This window comes from Gymnodraco acuticeps, unplaced genomic scaffold (assembly GCF_902827175.1).
Source record: "Gymnodraco acuticeps unplaced genomic scaffold, fGymAcu1.1, whole genome shotgun sequence".
NCBI classification, from domain to species: Eukaryota; Metazoa; Chordata; class Actinopteri; order Perciformes; family Bathydraconidae; genus Gymnodraco; species Gymnodraco acuticeps.
The window spans coordinates 221,495-242,171 of record NW_022992021.1 but is presented as its reverse complement, the minus strand read 5'-3'; the positions used below and the strand labels follow the sequence as shown (position 1 = coordinate 242,171).

General features: G+C 42.7%; 1 protein-coding gene across 2 annotated transcripts; it reads right to left on the bottom strand.

The window, feature by feature from the left end:
• Positions 1–422: 422 nt before the first annotated feature.
• Positions 423–10,098, bottom strand: hao2 (hydroxyacid oxidase 2 (long chain)). Of its 2 annotated transcripts, none has more exons than XM_034201460.1 (8): positions 9,934–10,098; positions 5,653–5,805; positions 3,827–3,978; positions 3,000–3,283; positions 1,941–2,162; positions 1,390–1,548; positions 1,073–1,142; positions 423–859 (listed from the first exon to the last, which is right to left on the bottom strand). In XM_034201460.1, exons 2-8 carry the CDS (start codon positions 5,781–5,783, stop codon positions 804–806), a joined length of 1,074 nt encoding a protein of 357 aa, XP_034057351.1. In that variant the 5' UTR covers positions 5,784–5,805; positions 9,934–10,098; the 3' UTR covers positions 423–803. The 2 variants fall into 2 exon arrangements, with proteins under 2 accessions (XP_034057351.1, XP_034057352.1); XM_034201461.1 differs by having other exon boundaries at positions 1,941–2,159.
• Between the last annotated feature and the right edge of the window lie 10,579 nt (positions 10,099–20,677).

Below are 20,677 nucleotides of genomic sequence, written 5' to 3'. Positions count from 1 at the left end.
ACTTGTGATACTGTTAGTGAAATCAGCAGCAAAAAGTATCACCAGCTGTTTCAAAGGTTTTGAATTTGGCATAAAGGCACACTAGCAGGCCTTAAATGTGGAGGAATGTTCTCAAAAATGATCCTTCATTCTTATATTTTTACTGGATGAAAGTTGAAAACATGTTACTCAACAGAATGCAAAGACAAAACCAAACGGTCTTTTTTTTCTATCTTTAGCTGGGCCTTGACCTTTAGCTGATGTATGAATATAAGAGATTGAAAACAATACTGCATTTGAATCTTCTTACCATTTAAACCGATTGATTGCCCATGTAAATGTGATGAGTATTAAGTTGGGAAACAAAGATAAATAAAAGACAGACATCTGCTAATCAGCCTGTCTGTTATCATCATACAAATCCAGAAGAAAAACAACAAATATTCATCAATTTCAGCTGGCGTTTATTTAACTACAATCACTGGCAGCGTCTTAAACTGTAGTATATGTCATGATCAGTTGCATTTGTTACAATAAAACCCCAAACACTTGTAGGTTTCATGAGAAGTGCCTCTACTCCCCCCAAAAAACCCTCATTATTCACTTGTTGAATCTGCCTCAGACCCTTAACTTTCCGTTGCAGTCTCACTCTCACACCCTGGCATGAAGCTGTTTTGTATGTTTCCTGCCATGATAAAGTCATGACTCTGAGGTTAAGTCTTTCAGTTTCGTTGTCACCATGGAGTCTCAGGTGCTTGTTCAATATTTGGTTCAGTCCTGTTCAGTGGGTGCTATTGTCCTCTGTGCTGCCCTCTGCTGGTGTGTCAGAGTTTAGATAACTGAATGAGGTTCCTGTTGATCTCGGCCACGTTCCTGCAACCTGGATCAGATACATTTAAAAACGTCAGACAGGATATTGCTTATTTTATATAGTATATTGCAAGTTATATTTTTCAGTCGTAACCTCACATCTACACACACAAAGAGAACAACAATACAAATTCAATCTTGTGTTTCCATCTTTTGAGATGTTGTATATGCAATAACTGCAATTTAATTCTTTTTTTAATAATGAAATTAATCAATCTCTTACCTGATAAAGCCATGGAAAGACGGAACTCATCATTAAGGATTTGCAGCACTTCCCTCACTCCTTCCTCACCCTGAAATATCACACAGCACCATTATTACTTTGAGTTCAGAGAGCATAGCAGCTCTACGAGTTGCAAACGGTACAGGACACATTTTCTCTGTAAACTTTACACCGAGGTCCTGTAGCTCCAATAGTTTCAATGACTTTCAAGGATAAACTCAAGCTGCCAAGGACAATGGCTTAGTGTGTGGAGCCTTATCGTGGTGGGTGTAGAGTAAAGCTGTCAGAAGAGTGGTGATCAGTGTTGCTGCTTGTACCTTGTATGCAAGGCCCCACACTGCTGGACGGCCAATGAAAACACACTTGGCTCCCAAGGCCAGCGCTTTCAGAACATCACTTCCTGTCCTGATGCCTCCGTCCAGATAGATCTCGATCCTGCCCTGAACCGTGTCCACGATCTCCGTCAGCGCGTCAATCTGTGAGCAACACGGGACGGTGTAACATGGAAAATGTTTATTAAACAAACAAATGCAAAGTGTAGATGTGTTTCAAATTTGTTTTTGTACTACTCTTCAAATTGGACCTTTTATTTCACTCTTTTATTCTGAAAGAGGGTTTGGGCAGCGAGTACATATACTGTCATTTACTCCTGACTCTATGAGCTACAAAGGATTAACAACTGCTTTAGTTTAGACTGTCCAGATTAACCCACCAAAGTAAGACAACTGTGGTTTGTATTAATTCAATTAAACTTTTACTGATATGGTACTGTAGAGTCTAGACAGACACACTTGGCAGAGATCTTACATTAAATTGGAAACAAAACTATAGTCAATGTAACTTAAGAAGTAAATGAGTGAATATGTACCGAAGCGGGGCCTCCGTCCAGCTGTCTCCCCCCGTGGTTCGACACAATGATGCCCTGCACGCCGTGCTCCACAGCCAGCTCGGCGTCCTCCTTGGTCAGGATCCCCTTGATGATGATGGGCAGGTGAGTGATGGACTGCAGCCAGTACACGTCCTTCCAGCTGATGGAGGGGTCCAAGGTGTTGGCTGGGATCCCATAATCCTCTGGGACTGAAGCCTCCTGCTTATGTTTTAAAAAGTATATATTAAAGGTCACCTATTATGCAAAGTCCTCTTCTTCATGTCTCTTCTACATCAATATGTGTCCCCTCTTCTTCATGTCTCTTCTACATCAACATGTGTCCCCTCTTCTTCATGTCTCTTCTACATCAACATGTGTCCCCTCTTCTTCATGTCTCTTCTACATCAACATGTGTCCCCTCTTCTTCATGTCTCTTCTACATCAACATGTGTACCCTCTTCTTCATGTCTCTTCTACATCAACATGTGTCCCCTCTTCTTCATGTCTCTTCTACATCAACATGTGTCCCCTCTGTGGAAAGAGATTCTGAAAGTTTCAGGAAAAAAGATTCTCTCTTTTTCTCCTGATCCATTTATATAAATATCTGTCTGAAAATGAGCTGATCAGATTTTGGCCACTTTATGATGTCATAACGATATTTTGTCTTGTGTAACCATTAGCCAATCACCAACCAAGGTAACCCCCCCCCCCCCCACACACACCTTATCACCTGAATCTCGTCCCATATCACCATTGTGTTCTTTTTAACCAAATCTCTCTCAGAGGGGCGTGGGGAGTGGCCCCTTATTTTCATCTAAAGTAACGGACAGAGAATCAGCACTTTTGAAACAGGGCTGAAACAGAGGGGATTATGGGATGCTGCAATGATCTGTTTGGTGTTTGGAGCCAAACACTTCAGAGACATGTTTTGTATATATCTGAGACTTATAATAAAGTAATGAAAAACAGTATAATAGGGGACCTTTAAGTTGCTTGTTATTACATGTTCTTGCTGTTACATTTTTAAGAGTATGTGGAATATTTTAATAAAACAGTTACCTGGAACACTCCATCAAAGTTCTTGACCTTGAGGTGTGGCGGCAGCTTGAACTGGTTGCGGATGTCGTTGCGGCGCTTCCCGGTGTAGGGGACGTCGACAGTGAGGACCAGGGCCTTGTAGCCGAGCCCCTCCACACGGTGCACAATCTGCTCAGACAGCTTCCGGTCCCGGTACACGTACAGCTGGAACCAGCGGTAACCGTTTGGTGCCGCTGCCACAATCTCCTCCACTGAGCAGGTGGAGTAAGTGCTGGTGATGTAGCAGGTGTTCAGAGCCTCTGTGCCTGTGAGACGGAAGTAGAGAAGTTATTAATGTGGTCAGCGAGGAGTGAATGCATCAGTTTGGTCCCCTAAAAATGTCAGTTGTCAATTGTCCGGTTTCCAGTGTTTTACATATTACAGAATGTACAGAATTTGGGTTGGATTGAAGGGTCAAACAAACACCCGAAAAGTACTCTGCTGTTTGTGTCCCATGTAAAACAAAAAGTCATTATAACTCATTTTAATTTACATCAGTAACTTAAACAATGTAATCAATGTACTTATTTTAAAACAAACCTAAAAAACGTAAAATCAATTTTCCTTATTATTCTTACAGACAAAAGAACAACCCAGTCTTTTCTTTACAACACAAGATTCATACAACGTTATTCTCCCATCTAGTGGTGGCAATCGTACCAACATTGTTATAGGATAAAAAAACCCTGTGTCTCCAAAATTCTAACTTTTCAGGAACTTAAAAAAACATATTATGTGTTATGAAAAAGGTCTCACAATCCCTACTAACAAGCTCCATAAGAAAACAGGTTTTTAAAAAGGCTTTGTACCTCTTGCTGTGGCCACCTCTCCTTCATGCCAGGCCAGGCAGTGGAAGGCAGTCGGTGCGATACCAACAGGGAAGCTGATCTCTGTTCCCTGCACTGTGGTCCGCGTGTCGCTCATCGACACATCCCGCAGGATACGAGGCCTCAGACGGATCCTGAGGGAGTGTGAGAAACAGATGAACATGTGGACAATAACACCAAATGTAACAATAACGGGTAGTCTTCAGGGTGGGAATTTCACGACGGCCACGACGGCCATGGCCGTCGTTGCCCCGCACTTTGGCCGTGATGCCCTGTGAAAAAAAATGCAATTCACGGCCAAAGTGGCCTTGGTGCCCCTGTCAAAAGTTCCAGTGTAAACAACGCTAGTGAAGTCATACTAGTGCGCGCAGTAGGATAGTCCCGTGCCTGTGGATCAGAGCGATTGCTCTGCTGTGATTGTTCCGTCAGAAATGCCTGTAGGGGCCCGACAGCCTCCTCCTCAGCCGCGGGAGCAAGACAAGCACAGGTAAGCAAGCGGACCAAGCTGTTTTGATATGATTTAACTGAAGTATGTGGTAGTATTTGAAAGGACTTAACATTTACGTGTTTATAGAAAGTACTATTGATAGGTAATTACCATTGTATTAGCCTATTTAAAGTTGACTCGTTACATTTTGTCATGAAAACTAGCGATAGCTAGCTAGTTTGGATAGCGCTAACGTCTTCCCTTCAAGGGGTCTACATCTAGTGTTGCTTCTACAAGCTAGCAGATAGCTGTCACCTTTGAATCTAGTATTTTTCTTGCTAAGCGGTTTTGATATAATACATGACTGACTTATGTGGTTTATGGCTGAACTTAACGTATACGTTAAAGAAACACTATTGCTATTCAGCCATTTGTAAAACGACTGGTGTTGACGTTAGTGCTACACTTTTCAGTCATGTTGATTGACCAGCGTAATTTAACCAAACGGCCTTTGTGCCCTGTCATGTGGCCTTTGTGCCCTTAAAAAAAATGTGAACGGGAAGGCCAAATGGCCTTGCCCCTAAAATGACGAAATTCCAAGCCTGGTAGTCGTCTTCCTCTTATTTATATTTATTCATATTTGCTAGTAGAAGCTTTACGTTAAATTGTATTGTTAAAAAATGGCTGTGACCCAGATTCATGAGAGGATGTCAAGTTTCCATGGAACCAAACCAACCTGTTGACAAAGCATTGCAAAATCGTACTATCCGGTATTGTCAAATACAGTTATCCTTGAGATGACAACATGCTGCTTTTGCTCGACAAGTCATATTTATTTTCTGGGATTCTGTTTTCCCAAAGCTATGGCTTGAGAAAATGTTTCCAAGACAAGGTCCAACCTTTATTCCTGCAGGGGAAAATGTTTAACCTGACCCCGAATGCACCTGCAAACAAATATGTACAGATCTATCACAGTGAGGACAAGCAGAACTTTCTGTCTTTATGGAGACATTAGGAAAGCTGAGAGGAATTCACAAAGAGAAAAGAAAAAAGATGGTCAATGGGTTAAAAACATTTATAAACCACAGGGAGTTGACTTGGCATCAATACTCAGCAAATGTAACTGCCTGCTAGTTATTATAAGGCACACATTTACACATACTTTAATATCTAATTAGAAATGAGTCAGTCTAAAGTCCATAAAACCTTTCCTTGTGTTACAAGCGTTATCCCTAATGTGATCTCCACTTTTGGTATAAGAACTTTCCTAACATAAATTATTTCAATCCCCAATGATTAATTTAGGACAGGTGAGCTAGCACCGCATACATGTATATGGTGACCTTGAATGTCTGGGTAGACTTCATTGTTCCCACTGTACCTTTTGAAAGCCAGGATATTGTCGTCCCTGGTGCAGCACTCATCCGCTCCAGCTGCATAATAATCCCAGGTGGCCTTTGAGAGATGCTCCTTAGCATACTCCTCGAAGTCTGTCAGGCATACCATAGCCATTACTGCACATTGGCCTCCCTCTCTGTGTGGAAATAGACACCATCAAGTAGACATTGGGGGATTTAGGCATAAACAATACAACATATGTCAAGATAAGTCAATAAAACACAAGCATAATGTTACGGTGTGTGAACCAGGCAGGACCCAAATGCAGATTAAAGTGAAAATTCCTTTATTTCAAGGCTAGGTGATAAACAAAGACAAAACAGAACACTCACCGACGAACTAGTCATGACACAAGACGAACCGACAAAAACAGACAGAAAAACCAGAACTTAAATACACACAAGACTAATCACACAAACAAGACACAGGTGAGGAGGGAGGAGAAAACACAGGGACACCAGGTGAACACAATCGGGTAAATTAGACACACCAGGGAAACTAACGACAGGGAAGACAGGAGGTGAAGACCTTTCAAAAATAAAACATGAAACAAAAGACAGAAAAAGACAAGACAAAATACAATACAGACAGATCGTGACAGTACCCCCCCCAGGAGCACAGCAGAGGACCAGGAAGGATTCTCGGGCGGACAGCCCGGGGGCAAGGCAGAGTTCAAAAAGGGGTTCTTGGGCGGACGGCCCGGGGGAAAGGCAGAGTTCAAAAAGGGGTATTCGGGCGGACGGCCCGGGGGCAAGGCAGAGTTCAAGGAGGGGTTCTCGGGCGGACAGCCCGGGGGCAAGGCAGAGTTAAAAAAGGGGTTCTCGGGCGGACGACCGGGGGGCAAGGCAGAGTTCGAGGAGGGGCGAAGACCACAGCTCTCAGGGGACCGGGCAGGAGCCGGTGTTGACCGGACAGTAACCAGAGCCAGTGGAACCGGTGTCGGCAAGACTCCCCACGGAAGAGGACAAGGAGTTAGCAGGACCCCTGGCGAGACATGTGATGTCGAGGCCTCCAACGAAACAGGACATGGGGTTGGCAGGACCCCCGGCAGGAGAGTAGTCGGCGGGGCCTCCAACAGCACAGGACATAGGATTGGCTGGACCCCCGGCAGGAGAGTAGTCGGCGGGGCCTCCAACGGCACAGGACATAGGATTGGCAGGACCCCCGGCAGGAGAGTAGACGGCGGGACCTCCAACGAGACAGGACAAAGGGTTGGCAGGACCCCCAGCAGGAGAGTAGTCGGCGGGGCCTCCAACGGGACAGGACACAGGGTTGGCAGGACCCCCGGCAGGAGAGTAGTCGGCGGGGCCTCCAACGGCACAGGACATAGGATTGGCAGGACCCCCGGCAGGAGAGTAGACTGCGGGACCTCCAACGAGACAGGACAAAGGGTTGGCAGGACCCCCGGCAGGAGAGTAGTCGGCGGGACCCCCAACGGGACAGGACATAGGGTTGGCAGGACCCCCGGCAGGAGAGTAGTCGGCAGGACCCCCAACGGGACAGGACAAGGAGCTGGCAGGATCCCCAGCGGAACCTCCAACGGGACAGGACATAGGATTGGCAGGACCCCCGGCAGGAAAGTAGACGGCGGGACCTCCAACGGGACAGGACATAGGATTGGCAGGACCCCCGGCAGGAGAGTAGACGGCGGGACCTCCAACGGGACAGGACATAGGTTTGGCAGGACCCCCGGCAGGAGAGTAGTCGGCGGGGCCTCCAACGGTACTTGAACAGGGACTTGAGTGGGAACTCGAGAGAGGGCTTGAGAGGGAACTCGAGAGGGAACCTGAGAGGGAACTGGAGACAAGACTTGAGAGTGGACTCGAGAGGGGACTCGAGAGGGAACTGGAGGGGTGACTTGAAAGGGGACTAGAGAGCGAACTCGAGAGGAGACTTGAGAGGGAACTGGAGAGGAAACTGGAGAGGAGGCTTGAGAGGTAGCTCGAGAGGAGACCTGAGAAGGCCCAGGAGAGGTGACTCGAGAAGGAACTAGAGAGGAGACTTGAGAGGAAACTTGAGAGATGACTCGAGAGGGGACTCGAGAGGGGACTCGAGAGGGAACTGGAGGGGTGACTTGAGAGGGGACTCGAGAGGGAACTTGAGAAGTGTCTTGAAAGGGGACTCGAGAGGGAACTTGAGAGGAGACTTGAGAGATGACTCGAGAGGGGACTCGAGAGAGAACTGGAGGGGTGACTTGAGAGGGGACTCGAGAGGTAGCTCGAGAGGAGACTTGAGAGGGGCCTCGAGAGGGGACTTGAGAGGAAACTTGAGAGGGGACTCGGGTAGGAACTTGAGAGGGGACTCGGGTAGGACCTGGAGGGGTGACTTGAGAGGGGACATGAGAGGGAACTTGAGAGAGGACTCGAGAGGAGACTAGAGGGGAAACTTGAGAGGGGACTTGAGAGGTGACTTGTGTCGGTCGGTACGCCGACAGGACACGGGGAGCTGGCGTCGTCTGGGGAGCCAGCAGGAGACGAGGTGCTGGAGTCGGCCGGTACACCGACAAGACTCGGGGAGCTGGCGTCGACTGGGGAGCCAGCAGAAGATGAGGTGCTGGAGTCGGTCGGTACGCCGACAAGACTCGGGGAGCTGGCGTCGGCTGGAGAGCCAGCAGGAGACTAGGTGCTGGAGTCGGCTGGTACGCCGACAAGACTCGGGGAGCTGGCGTCGGCTGGGGAGCCAGCCCTGTAGCCGAAACTGGAGTCGAGCCCATGGCTTCTGGGGCCGGTACTGAAGCCGGAACCATGGCTGCTGGGGCCAGAACTGGGGGCGGAACCATGGCTGCTGGGGCCAGCACTGGGGCCGGAACTGGGGCTGGAACCATGGCTGCTGGGGCCAGAACAGGGGCCGGAACCATGGCTGCTGGGGCCAGAACTGGGGCTGGAACCATGGCTGCTGGGGCCAGAACTGGGGCTGGAACCATGGCTGCTGGGGCCAGAACTGGGGCCGGAACAATGGCTGCTGGGGCCAGAACAGGGTCTGGAACCATGGCTGCTGGGGCCGGTTCTGTAGCCGGAACCATGGCTGCTGGGGCTCGGGCTGCTAGCCTGGCTTTGCGACGACTCCTCTTAGCAGCCGCCTGAATACTCTGTGGACCTCCATAAGCCAGACGAGTTCCGGAATACAACTCCTGGACAGGAGCAGGAACTGGGGCAGAAGCACGGGTTGACTTCAGGCCGAACCCACCAAGGCGTATGGTGCCAGGTTGGGAATTGGGAGACATGGAGCTAGCATGCCTGGGGCTAGCAGGCCGGGAATCACATGTTTCAAGGAAGTCCAAAATCCAGTCAGGTAAGAACTCCACAAAACATAGTTTCTCTGCTGCCAACCGGTGCGCCTCTACCAGAGCGGCCCTCTTCTGCCGAACACTGGACGCTCCCTTCCACCAATCGAAGCAGCAAGCCAGATAGAAGGTAAAATGCTGTAATTCTACCTCCCATAGATCTGCTGGGTCCATTTGTTGGTCGGTTCGTAATGTTACGGTGTGTGAAGCAGGCATGACCCAAATGCAGATGAAAGTGAAAATTCCTTTATTTGAAGGCTAGGTGATAAACAAAGACAAAACAGAACATTCACCGACGAACTAGTCATGACACAAGACGAACCGACAAAGACAGACAGAAAAACCAGAACTTAAATACACACAAGACTAATCACACAAACAAGACACAGGTGAGGAGGGAGGAGAAAACACAGGGACACCAGGTGAACACAATCGGGTAAATTAGACACACCAGGGAAACTAACGACAGGGAACCACAGACAGATTTAAACAAGACACAACGCAGACAGAAACAGGCAAGACAGGAGGTGAAGACCTTTCAAAATAAAACATGAAACAAAAGACAGAAAAAGACAAGACAAAATACAATACAGACAGATCGTGACACATGTGGCATTCAAAATATCACTTTATTCAATGTCAAACACTGCTAGCTTTGTTAAGCATCATTGGTCTTTTTTTCCCAGTCACTTCTCATATTTTGAACCATGCAGTGTCATCTGGAAACTGGATATATGTTGCTTTAAATGTGAGACAAAAAGCTGCAAGGTACAACAGCAAACGGAGACATTTTGTTCACAATAAAACACTCTAAATGCAATAACTTTCCGTAGCAAGACTTAACACAAAATATCAATCTTTCATAAAACACAATCCCCAGCTCTCACATGACACTGACTCCATGGAGGACTGAAGTTACAACATCACTGCTCAAACTGAAACAGCCCTCGTATCGAGGCAAACAAGTAGTCAATAACTCACCAGGAAAGCTTCCACACTTTGACATCTGAGAGCAAGTAAATTAATGTTGTAATTTTTTGTTTCTCTTTTCTAGTTTAAACAGAGACGAATCCTTGTGTCCACAGAGTTGCTTTAGTGTCAGTCAAAATCAAACTTTCATAGAGCCACTATGAAAGCCACTGACAGTGTTTGTGACCTGAGGGTGACCCTTGCTCTTATTGTGTTTACACAAGCTGAAAATGTGCTGATGGTGACTCCAACTATAGTGAGGACAAGAGGCGTCTGACACAGTGCTCTGGGGTCCAGATGGTACATACAGTAGTACATATGGCCATACACATGTACATGCTTTGTACACAGCCATACATGCCAACACGTGCATGCAGGGATATGGGTGGTGACATGTGATAACTATTCTTTCAGTAGGATTCACACTGTCAACTATGTCAAATAATATTTTTTTATACAGAAAATAGTTCAATCTAAATGATGTTGTCAGGAAGAAGTACTCAGATTTGCATTAAGGTAAGAAATGAAATACCACAATGTATATTGTATAATACTCAGTGACAAATAAAGAATAACAATGTTTAAATATAAATGTACACAAAGGTAGACTAGATCAGTGTAAGTCAATTACAGTCCAAACAGTTGAATGCATACATAACTTCACTTTATAGTTTCTATATTCATATTTATCTAATGATAGATATTACAAGTTAACACCACAGATGTAGTTTTTATATGTTTTTGTTGAAGGAATTCTACCTAAAGTTTTAACAATTACTCAAATCTTGCAGCCATCAGATGTCTAAAAAAAAGGAAAACCGAATTTCCTGTGGTGTGATCAATTATATTAACAATGTATTCTTAATTTGAAGTAGAAGACCCCCAATTTACAAATAAAAGTGAAACACAGATGATATATTACTGCCTTTTAAACTTTGATATATAATGTATGGTTTCAAATGATCCCAGCGGTTTTTTTTTCTGGGGGAGGACTTTCTACACTCGCTTTATTTCTGTTTCCCTGTTTCCTAAACAACTACTCACCTTACAGGTGCCTGTTTTCCTCAGTCAGCTGATACAAGCTAGAGTATATTCACAGGTGGGATAAGTAAGAGAAGAGGATGTTTCAGCGAAGGAAGACGGCTTTTAGTTCATCAGAATATGTCGTACTTCGGTAAGTAAAAGGAAGGGCTAAACTAGCAAACCACTGTGTATCTGGGTCACCACACACAATTATGAACCAGGTGAGGCTGAGTTTATGGTGTAATGCTACTAGCGTCCATTTGTAAGGGTGGAAAAGCCAGCAAGATGAAGCTAGATTTATAAAAACATCCAACCGAAAAAATAGTTTGTTGGCTACAAAAAGACTGCGCAGGTAGGCGACATTTTAGCTTCCAATTAATTCAGCCAATCGATCCACTGGAACTGGCTTTTTTTTGTCTGAGCATATTGGTTTCGAGATGTAAAGAATATATCAACATTATAACAAACAGTGCAGTGTTTTAGTTTCTTAACAAGGCGTTATAGGAAAAGCTAATGACAGCTAACTAGCTAACTGTTCTGTAAACGTTTCATTTGGGCAACGTCCTTTAAAAAAAAAATATATATATTGGAGACATTTTAACTTATGATATGTTTAATATGATATGCAGTAGCCTACTTTTAGTAGCCTACTAATCCAGCCAGTAGCCTACTACTGAAGAATACTCTTTCATGTATTTTATTAGTGATACAAAAGAATATGCCTTTGTTGTATACTGTAATACTATAAAGTAACATAATAATTAAGTAGGTACACTTTCTGATGACTCATTCTGCATAATTAGCACTTTTACTTTGAAGCTCATTCTTTGTTAATTAAACTTCGATTATGAATACATTACTTTGTCAAAATGCAACACACAAATGCTACGAAAATAGCAATAATACTGTATATTAAAGAACATTTTCACTGTGTTCTTTTTTAGAAGGCTATACATGTTGATTAAGACAAATAATTATCTATTTTATTGTTTACTTACAGGACCTGACAGCCATCTACTGCCAACTGAACATTTGGGATAAAGAGTAAGTCCAATGTTTTTTTCTTTCAAAGCAGTTCCTTATGAATAGATGAATGCATTAACATCCATATCCAGTCTGTTTACTGTACTCTCAACAATTAATTTAATAAGCATTGTATATTTGATAACATTTACTTATTTTGGTCAGTTTTCTATTTGTAACATACTTATATACCAGTCAGAATTAGAACATTTCATAATATAGTACCACATCTTAAAGGCTGTATCAAAATGTCGTAACTGACTGAATATACAACATGGACAGTGTGAGCTTGTTTATTACAATAATAATTCTAATAGTAACAAACAAAGCAACTTTTTGGGTAACATTTCCTCAGTTATGAACATACTCTCTTAGCAGATACAAAATAATTATCTGTAATTGCGCTGGCCTGAGAAAGTGCTGACATTATTGTTTGACTGGTCAACTCGCAGAACATCAATCAACGAAAATGTGTTTATTAATTCATTTATAATTGAACTATTTAGCAGTAAACATTAATTGCCTGATGCAAGCATTGTAAGTTGTTTATATTTGGGTTAGGTCATTTAAACTGCCTACTTTAAGGTTAAAATTGTAGCTCTATTCCTACCTATAAATAATACTATAACAAATGACAGTTGTATTTATTTATGTAAGCTGTGCTGAGGATTTCCTGAGGAAGCACCTTATCTGTTATGAACGCATCAGTGACTTGAAAAACAACAAACATTGCTACAGTTGCTTTACAGTCATTTAAAGACAGTACAGGTTTTCTTTCTAAAAGTAGTTTTGTTTTGTGTGAGCATATGGACAGTTGGACGTGTTTACGATGACGGTTTATCTTCCTAAAGTTTACTCACCGATGACAAATGTTCATTCTTCTCAGTTGACCCTCTCTCCTGACTCATTACCTGTAAACAGTCCACAGAATGACAGGTACAATAACTCCTGCTACTATCATTTAAATTATACCATGATATTTATGCTGTTTTCAATAATATTCAACCAAGTAGTCTACAGTAATACAGTACAGATACGGTCATCCTGTAAAACACAATACAAGCTTTCAACTTTGAACACTTGAGGGCAGTGCAATACTGAATGAGAGTCGGTTCTTAAAGCTCCATTCAAGTTGTTGGGCAGGTTAACACAAGCAGACTTGTATTTAATATGTGTGTCAGTACTGCAACTTTGACTGATCATCAGTTTAAGGATTCCCTGACTTGTGTGAGGTTTGTTATGTCAAATTACCCATGTGTTTGTGGTTCTAATTGCTCAGTTTCACTGTATTTCGTAAAAAAAAAAAACTTAGAAGGGGACTCAGAGAGAGCAGACCTTCACCAAATCCATATGACTTTATCTCGAAATGTTCACAAAACAAGAAAAAACAAATATTGTAGCCGACCAAATCAAATGTGTTCTTCTTTGTCCCATAATGCACCCTTCCACCAAGTCTAATGAAAATTGGGCCAGTAGTTTTTCCACAATCCTCCTGACTAATAGGCAAACAAATCAACACACTGAACCAACATGAACGTAACTATAATAAGGCACAGGTGAGTCTTTTGAAAATAGATGTTATTTAAAAAGAGTTAGTTATTACTCATATTTATCATTTAGTTGTCTTTCACTTTAAATGTGATAATATACTACATGTTTCTGATGTCTGTACTGCTATGATTCATTATTACTCTTACCGGAATACACTCTCTATTATTATCAGTATGTGTATTGTCCTCGGTGTGTGTGTGTGATGAATGTGAGCCTCTGTCTGTGTTGGCTGTGAAAGGTGTCGCTCATTTAGCCGCACTGAATGGCTGCTGGGAGCACATTGTCCAGGTGAATTTCTAGAATACCTGTTGTATGCCATGTAGTGCGCCACACTGCTAAACAAGGTGAAGATTTAACAAGCTTCTGTTAGAGATTATTTAGTTTTTGTCCCACCGGTTAGGAGATAAACACGTCCTGACGCCTTGTTGCCATGTGTAGTGTATGTGTAAAAGCACAGCGTTGGGTAAACAGTTGTAAAAGTAGAATCCAATAAAGTGCACACAGTGTGAATAAATACAGAGACTGAAGCGGACCAAATTAGTGTCTTACCTTCACCTGAGCTTTTTTTGGCAGACCTACGTGTTGGTTCCTCTCTCATTTGACAGGGTCGTGTCAGAGGGCAGTACAGCCCCCCCATCCTACCCCTCTCCCCCCTCACAGCGCTCCGCCCACAGTGGCTCAACACCAGCTAAGCCTCTCGTCAGCACTCTGAGCCGCGGCCTCTCTGTAAGGCCAAAAAACACCAAAAACAGGTCGATTGTTCGGAAGAGCAACACACTCTTCCCGTTATCCTCCCTTCTATCATTTGTTCCATTCTTCCTAAATTCCCATCCTCGCTTCCTTTCTTTTCTCCCTTACTTGTTCCCCTCATCTTTCCTTTTTTTGTTGTCCTGCTTCCTTTGAATTAAATTAAATTGTTCTTTATTGCTATCAGGAAACATGTTTCACATTGCCAAAATAAGTGAGAAATAAAAGCAAAAAGATGTAATAATCTACTAGAAATAAGAAATGTGTTAACAGAGCCTTCCTGCTAACTTTCGCCCCCTTCCTTCCTGTGTTTTTAATATGTATGAATGTCTTTGTTGAATATTCTGTAGATTAAGGAGTAACTAGATCCAAATCTGATCAGATATAAGACACTAAGGCAGAAAACAAACAAAAACTGCACGGCATGGCTTTTTCTGGAAATGTCAAACTTGTCAAGTGGAGTGTGGACTTCGACAGGTGTTTTGAGGGTCTTTACATATAAAACACAGATGTCCCAAGCTTTGATATCTAGAGCTTGTTATGTTAGGGTCCCCACCCGTAAGTGATGGATCGATGGCAGGATGTGAGAGAGAAATGGTATGAATGCCACAGTGTCTCAGCTCACCGCGGACGAAACAAAACGCCTCGAGAAGTTGTTCAAGCGTTTTAAAACAGCAGTGATGTTAAATTAGATTCTCCCGCTCTTATTTCATTACGGCTTTAGAATTGAATTAACTCTCTGTGAATGTAATATCTTCGGTAACAAAACCTGGCTTCTTGAGAGACGTCTGTCTTTCTGTGTGTCTGAATGTATGCGTTTTATTTTGGCTCAAACACAAAAGGCTAGCAAAGGTGGAGCCAAAGGCTAAATCTGTCAAGTTGGACCTCCATGGGGAGGTGTGGGTGTTACCTGCACTGAGAGGAGGTGCAAATTGTGTTAATCCACAGCTGGCCTCGATGCCTAATACCACAGTTAGATCTGGCTCCGGGGCCGTCGTAGTGGAGGTACTGGACGTTCAGCTGAGTGGAAAACCTCTTCCACATGCTGCTGAGGCTGTGCCCCGAGGCTGCGGCCCAGCACGCCGCGCCACATGTGTGTTGAATTGTCGAAGGTGTTATCATGCCCTGCGAGGCGCTCCGCTCCTCCACCTCTGTCTCTCCCAGGTTTATTATCAGACTAAATACAGCAGAGTCCACGGACACACTCTCAAGCAGCAAACTCCTTCTGCTCTGCAGCAAGGCCTCACCTGACGCCTGTCCATCATGGTTTAACTTTTCACACCAGGCCGGAGAAAGCGATTTTATTTTATTTCTTATTTTTTAGAGAAGGAAAAACAACTAAGTTATTTCAAAGACTTTATCTGGTGTGGGTCTGATTTGAATTATAGGCTGTTTTCCTGAAGTTATAGGACAAAGTAAAGGGTTTCAAAGCCTGGGATAAAGATTGTAGTTCATGAAAAAACATGCTTATGATTACAGTTTTGATTCTGAATTAAAAACAATAACATCAATTTCTTAACTCTATTAAAAAGATGACTTGTAATGTGTCCACATTTTATTTTTGCAGTTGTAATCATCAACCTCTAACCCTAAACAGGAAAACAACAACTGCAGCACAAGTTACCAGTGCAGTTTTCCTTATTTTTTTATTTATTGAAATCATATTGTATTACTTATCACATGGTAGAATAAAGATTACTTTTAATTTCTATAATTTCTTTAAAAAGTAGTTGATTTGTTTTGTAATCTGTGTGAAATACTATCAAAACTTTCTTGTGTTAAAATCAGAATTATAATTGTAAGGTAAAGAATTTCTCTTTGCTCAAAATTGTATTTGTGTTTCAAATATGTATATATATACCTGAAATGTTAACATTATTAATCATAGGTTGTTAATGAGTCAAATTGAAAATATCTATATTTAGACACTCTTTACCGAGTACTTAAAACAATGGTCAAAGTAGACTTTTTAAAGCAAGAGTCTATGGAGGAGCTTGCTTCTTGAATGTGGGGTGGTATGTAGCTAGCATTGTTCACAGTGCCAAAGAAAAGGCAAAGCAGTGAACACATCAGTGGCTTTAAATGTCATGTAGCGGCGGAGTGATGGATGTCCGGAGCATTTGATGTTTGGAGAGATCCCAGCATAACTCACAGTTTGTAGTCACGCCATTTCAGACTCTTATATTTCAATCCATACAGCAGCGGGCGACTTGCACACATCGAGTGGAGATGGTCCTATTTGTGAGAGCGATTTATACCTTACATAAGAGTGCTTGAAGCTATAGGAACTCTTCGGCGAGTGCATTAAGACTTTTACTTTGTGCACATGAACGCCATTTTCTCCCACTTACTGGACTTTTCTTTTTAAGATTTGAAAATGTATGTAATGTAAAGATTTGCTTTGAGTTTTTTCTTTATTTGTGTGACCGGGAATCTTTATTTGTGTGACCGGGAATTGTTTGGGACTGAGTGTGTGAAGTTGTGTAAAAGGAACCCGATGTCAAATGTAAAGTCAGAGTACAAGTCAGGGTTTTCGGGAAAGGGTTAGTTGGACATGACATGAAACAGGAAGTAAAACGGCTTGTTGAAAAGTAAGAGTGAGGGGAGTCAATGTGATGAGAGGACTCATTTAACCTACTTCAATCCACTTTATTCCACTTTCATCTCTCAGTAAAAATTGTTTCTCTTAACCATGACCTAAAACTTCACTTATAGAAGTTATATCAATGTGACTAATCTTTAAATATAACAGACTAATGGAAATGGCTCTGTTTGATATTTGTCTTGACTTAAAGATTTGTTTAATGATACATTTATATCCATTTATAAATACACTAATGTACATTTATGTAATTACTATTTTAATATAAAGCATGGGTCTTAAACAGGGGCTCTGTGGCCCAAAAAATATAATTTAATAATGTTTGGTAACATAATCAATTATGGTCTGTTACGTTTTTTTCTAATTTAAATAAAAAAATGTCTTGAATTTGACCATACTATTAAAGATAAGGTGACCTATGATGCCCCACCTGTCCATCACAGCCAGCTAGTGTTTTTTCTTTTTAAATGTAAGATAGTCTTGTACCAGATATAAATAAAGACTGAACTACCGAAAGAAAGTATTTGGGCACAAGTGGTGGTTGAACGTATAAAGTGTATTCACCGCAAAATCCCAGAATGCATTACTGGAGCTTTTTCCCATATCCTGTGGCGACGGGCGACAAATAGTCAGGTGTGTGTGTGTGTGTTGTGTGTGGTGTGTGTGTGTGTGTGTGTGTGTGGTGTTGTGTGTGTGTGTGTGTGTGTGTGTGTGTGTGTGTGTGTGTGTGTGTGTGTGTGTGTGTGTGTGTGTGTGTGTGTGTGTGTGTGTGTGTGTGTGTGTGTGTGTGTGTGTGTGTGTGTGTGTGTGTGTGTGTGTGTGTGTGTGTGTGTGTGTGTGTGTGTGTGTGTGTGTGTGTGTGTGTGTGTGTGTGTGTGTGTGTGTGTGTGTGTGTGTGTGTGTGTGTGTGTGTGTGTGTGTGTGTGTGTGTGTGTGTGTGTGTGTGTAGTTCTCCACCATAGCCACAGCTGGTTGTATTGAGCCAGGAACACACTGAGCAAGCAACAAATAAACGTTAAATGGGATTATAATGATCTCATTTCTAAACAAATAAAATATGCAATATCAGAGACTCTTTAGAAATAAAATATCAGCATTAAAAACAAATCTATTTTGAATGTGCCAGACATCGGTTAGTCCTGATGAAAAGCAGATCTCGGATAGATTTTTTTTATGATGAAGCCAATTTAATAATGCCTTTAAAAATACTTCAAGCCATCATTTTTTTGATATTTGTATATGTAGGACATCTCCAGTTCACATGTAAGTTGTATCAATAACCTGAAGAAGGAACACATTCTGGTCCAGCTTTCAAAAGGCTACATGTTATGTAATAAATCAAGTGTTATGCAGGGTTTGATTTCAGAATTTTTTTTCAACTAAATAAAAATACATTTATACAATTAATTCATATAAAATCAAAAAAGAATTACAATGTCGACAAGATAGCAACAAATAGTGCTAGCATATTGAGTTCCTTGATGCTGTTATGCGGCTTTCACACCAGCGGTTTTCCCTTTCTAGCTCCGAGCGGGAGCTTTTCTGGTTCAGCTCCGGTTTCCCTTTTCTGCTCCCGCTCTGTTCACACCGCCCAGAGCTGCCGCTGCTGCGTCATGACGTCACCGTTTACGTGCCTGCTTCATAAAATTCAAACCGCGCGGAAATCCCTCACATCGACAACAACAACAATGGCCGATTGTATTGAAGCGCTGTTCGCTTTGGTTATCCTCTTACGAAACGAAATGGAAGGCATCGGACGACTTTACAAGGGACGACTTTACAAGGGACGACTTTACTTGGAACTTTACAAACATCACATGCGAAATGCAAGACGAAATGCAAGACGAAATGCAAGACCCATGCCCCTGCTCCTGCCCCCGCCTCGACGTAAGAGAGACGTAAGCGATGCCGCCTCTTAGCTCCGAAGCTCTTGCCTCTCGACCAGTGTTTCTCAAACTTTTTCATACCAAGGACCACTTAACCAATAAAAAAACACTCGCGGACCACCTAACTCCACAAATATAAAAAAACACATCGTTTTTCTAGAACAGATTACAAATCGCCTGAAAATGGTACAAACAAGTGGCAACATGTGTGATGAAGGTGTTGCGCTGGGCTATATCATGCAATCATGAAACTTAACCTCGCTCCATTGTGGAGATATTCCCGCGAGAGTGCGGAAAACTGAAATGTATTTATTTATTTCAAATGTGAAATGTTACCAATATACTCACAGACCACTAGGGGGCGCTCACGGACCACCAGTGGTCCGCGGACCACACTTTGAGAAGCACTGCTCTAGACCGACAATTTTTTGGAGCTGGAAGTGAACCGGATTCCGGAGCTAAGAGGCGGCGCCTCTGCGGTGTGAACAGGAAAAAACGGTACTTTTCAGCTCCAGCTCCGAGCCGGAGCTGAAAACGCGTTGGTGTGAAAGGGGCATTAGAGGAGTTTAACAGTCATACATATCTGAGATGTAGTAACCTTTTTTCCCTCTTTCTACCACAAAACTGTTCATATTTCAGTTTGCCTTTGCTATTCAGTGCACATCCGAAGATTCCCTGCTCCTTTAGCAGTGTGGAGTGACAGATTATACATGAAATCACTGTTGAAAGTTTCGTGACTGATAACTCTGCAGTGTGAGCACAGATGAGGAGAAGAGTCTGCCAGCAGCTCCAGAGACTAGCTAGCGTGTCTGCTGTTGTCATCTCTCTGTCTTTCAGCAAAACACTCAGAATAATTAAATATTTTCTCCTTAAGAAAGTAATAGTGTTCATAGTGTTCCTCTTTAAAACCCTTTGAAGTTAGGGGGGGGGGGGCAAAAGCTGGACTGGTCTAATAACCCGCCTGAAACGTTGTGTCCTCACGCCTGGCTGTTAGAACCCTTTTACTGGGGTGAATACTTGAACTTGACTGGAGACACAAAGACTTCATGAAAATAAAAAAGACATATAAAACTCAGTGTGCAGCTCTTCTACTTCACGATGTGTAATAAATACTACACTGGAATGATTCTCTGTGATCATTGCAAATCCAGCACGCTTTGATTTAATGCCTCTATGAAATAAGAATGGGATAACAGGACTCTCCATTTTGCCCTCTTCGCCGCTTTCTTCTTTTTCTTCTTCCACTTCTTATATCCTTTTTTTCTTCTCATCATCCGAGGACTTTTCATGTGTCCTCGAGGCTCATTTGGAAAGCTTCATGTCCAATCAGTTGCTGCTGAAATGTGAATCCATCGTGACATTTTCTCTAATCAGCTCTCCCTGACCTTCCCATTCCCTCTGACAAATTATGCAAATAACAGTGTAATAACCTGACCAATTAGAATCAAACCGAAACCCCTTACCCTTGTTTCCTCTTGAGGGGAGAAGAGGCCACAGCTTATCTGTAGTTAGTGCTGAGGGGAATCTCTGACTTCCTCGTCTTGTCTTTGCAGCAAACTGTATGGTATATGGAAATTTTTGGTGGACACATACAGTACGTGCACTTGAGATATTGTTTCAACCTAAGTATGTGATTTCAATTGCAGTAGATTATTCATATGAGTTGTATAACACTTTCTTTCCCAAATACCATCAGTGTGGAAGTGTTAGTTCCAGCAGAATGCCAGCACACCTCTTAAAAACCCACACGCAAATACCTAAATGCTGTAACTAATTATCTGTCGATGTAAAAGCACAAACCAAATAAATAGTGCAGCTGTGATACACTTAGCATAATCCTTTCCCTGGTAAATTGCACACATTAGGCAATTTAAGAAATGTGTTATGCTGAACTAATGAAGGGCAAAGAAAAAGACATCCTCTC

Bases quoted from the DNA above. Each gene is read 5' to 3' on its own strand.
- hao2 (XM_034201460.1), bottom strand. From the start codon at position 5,783: ATGGCTATGGTATGCCTGACAGACTTCGAGGAGTATGCTAAGGAGCAT. The intron at 3,979-5,652 runs GTACAGTGGGAA...ACACTCCCTCAG, and splicing joins AATATCCTGGCTTTCAAAAG to GATCCGTCTGAGGCCTCGTA. The intron at 2,163-2,999 runs GTAACTGTTTTA...TTAAAACATAAG, and splicing joins ACTTTGATGGAGTGTTCCAG to CAGGAGGCTTCAGTCCCAGA.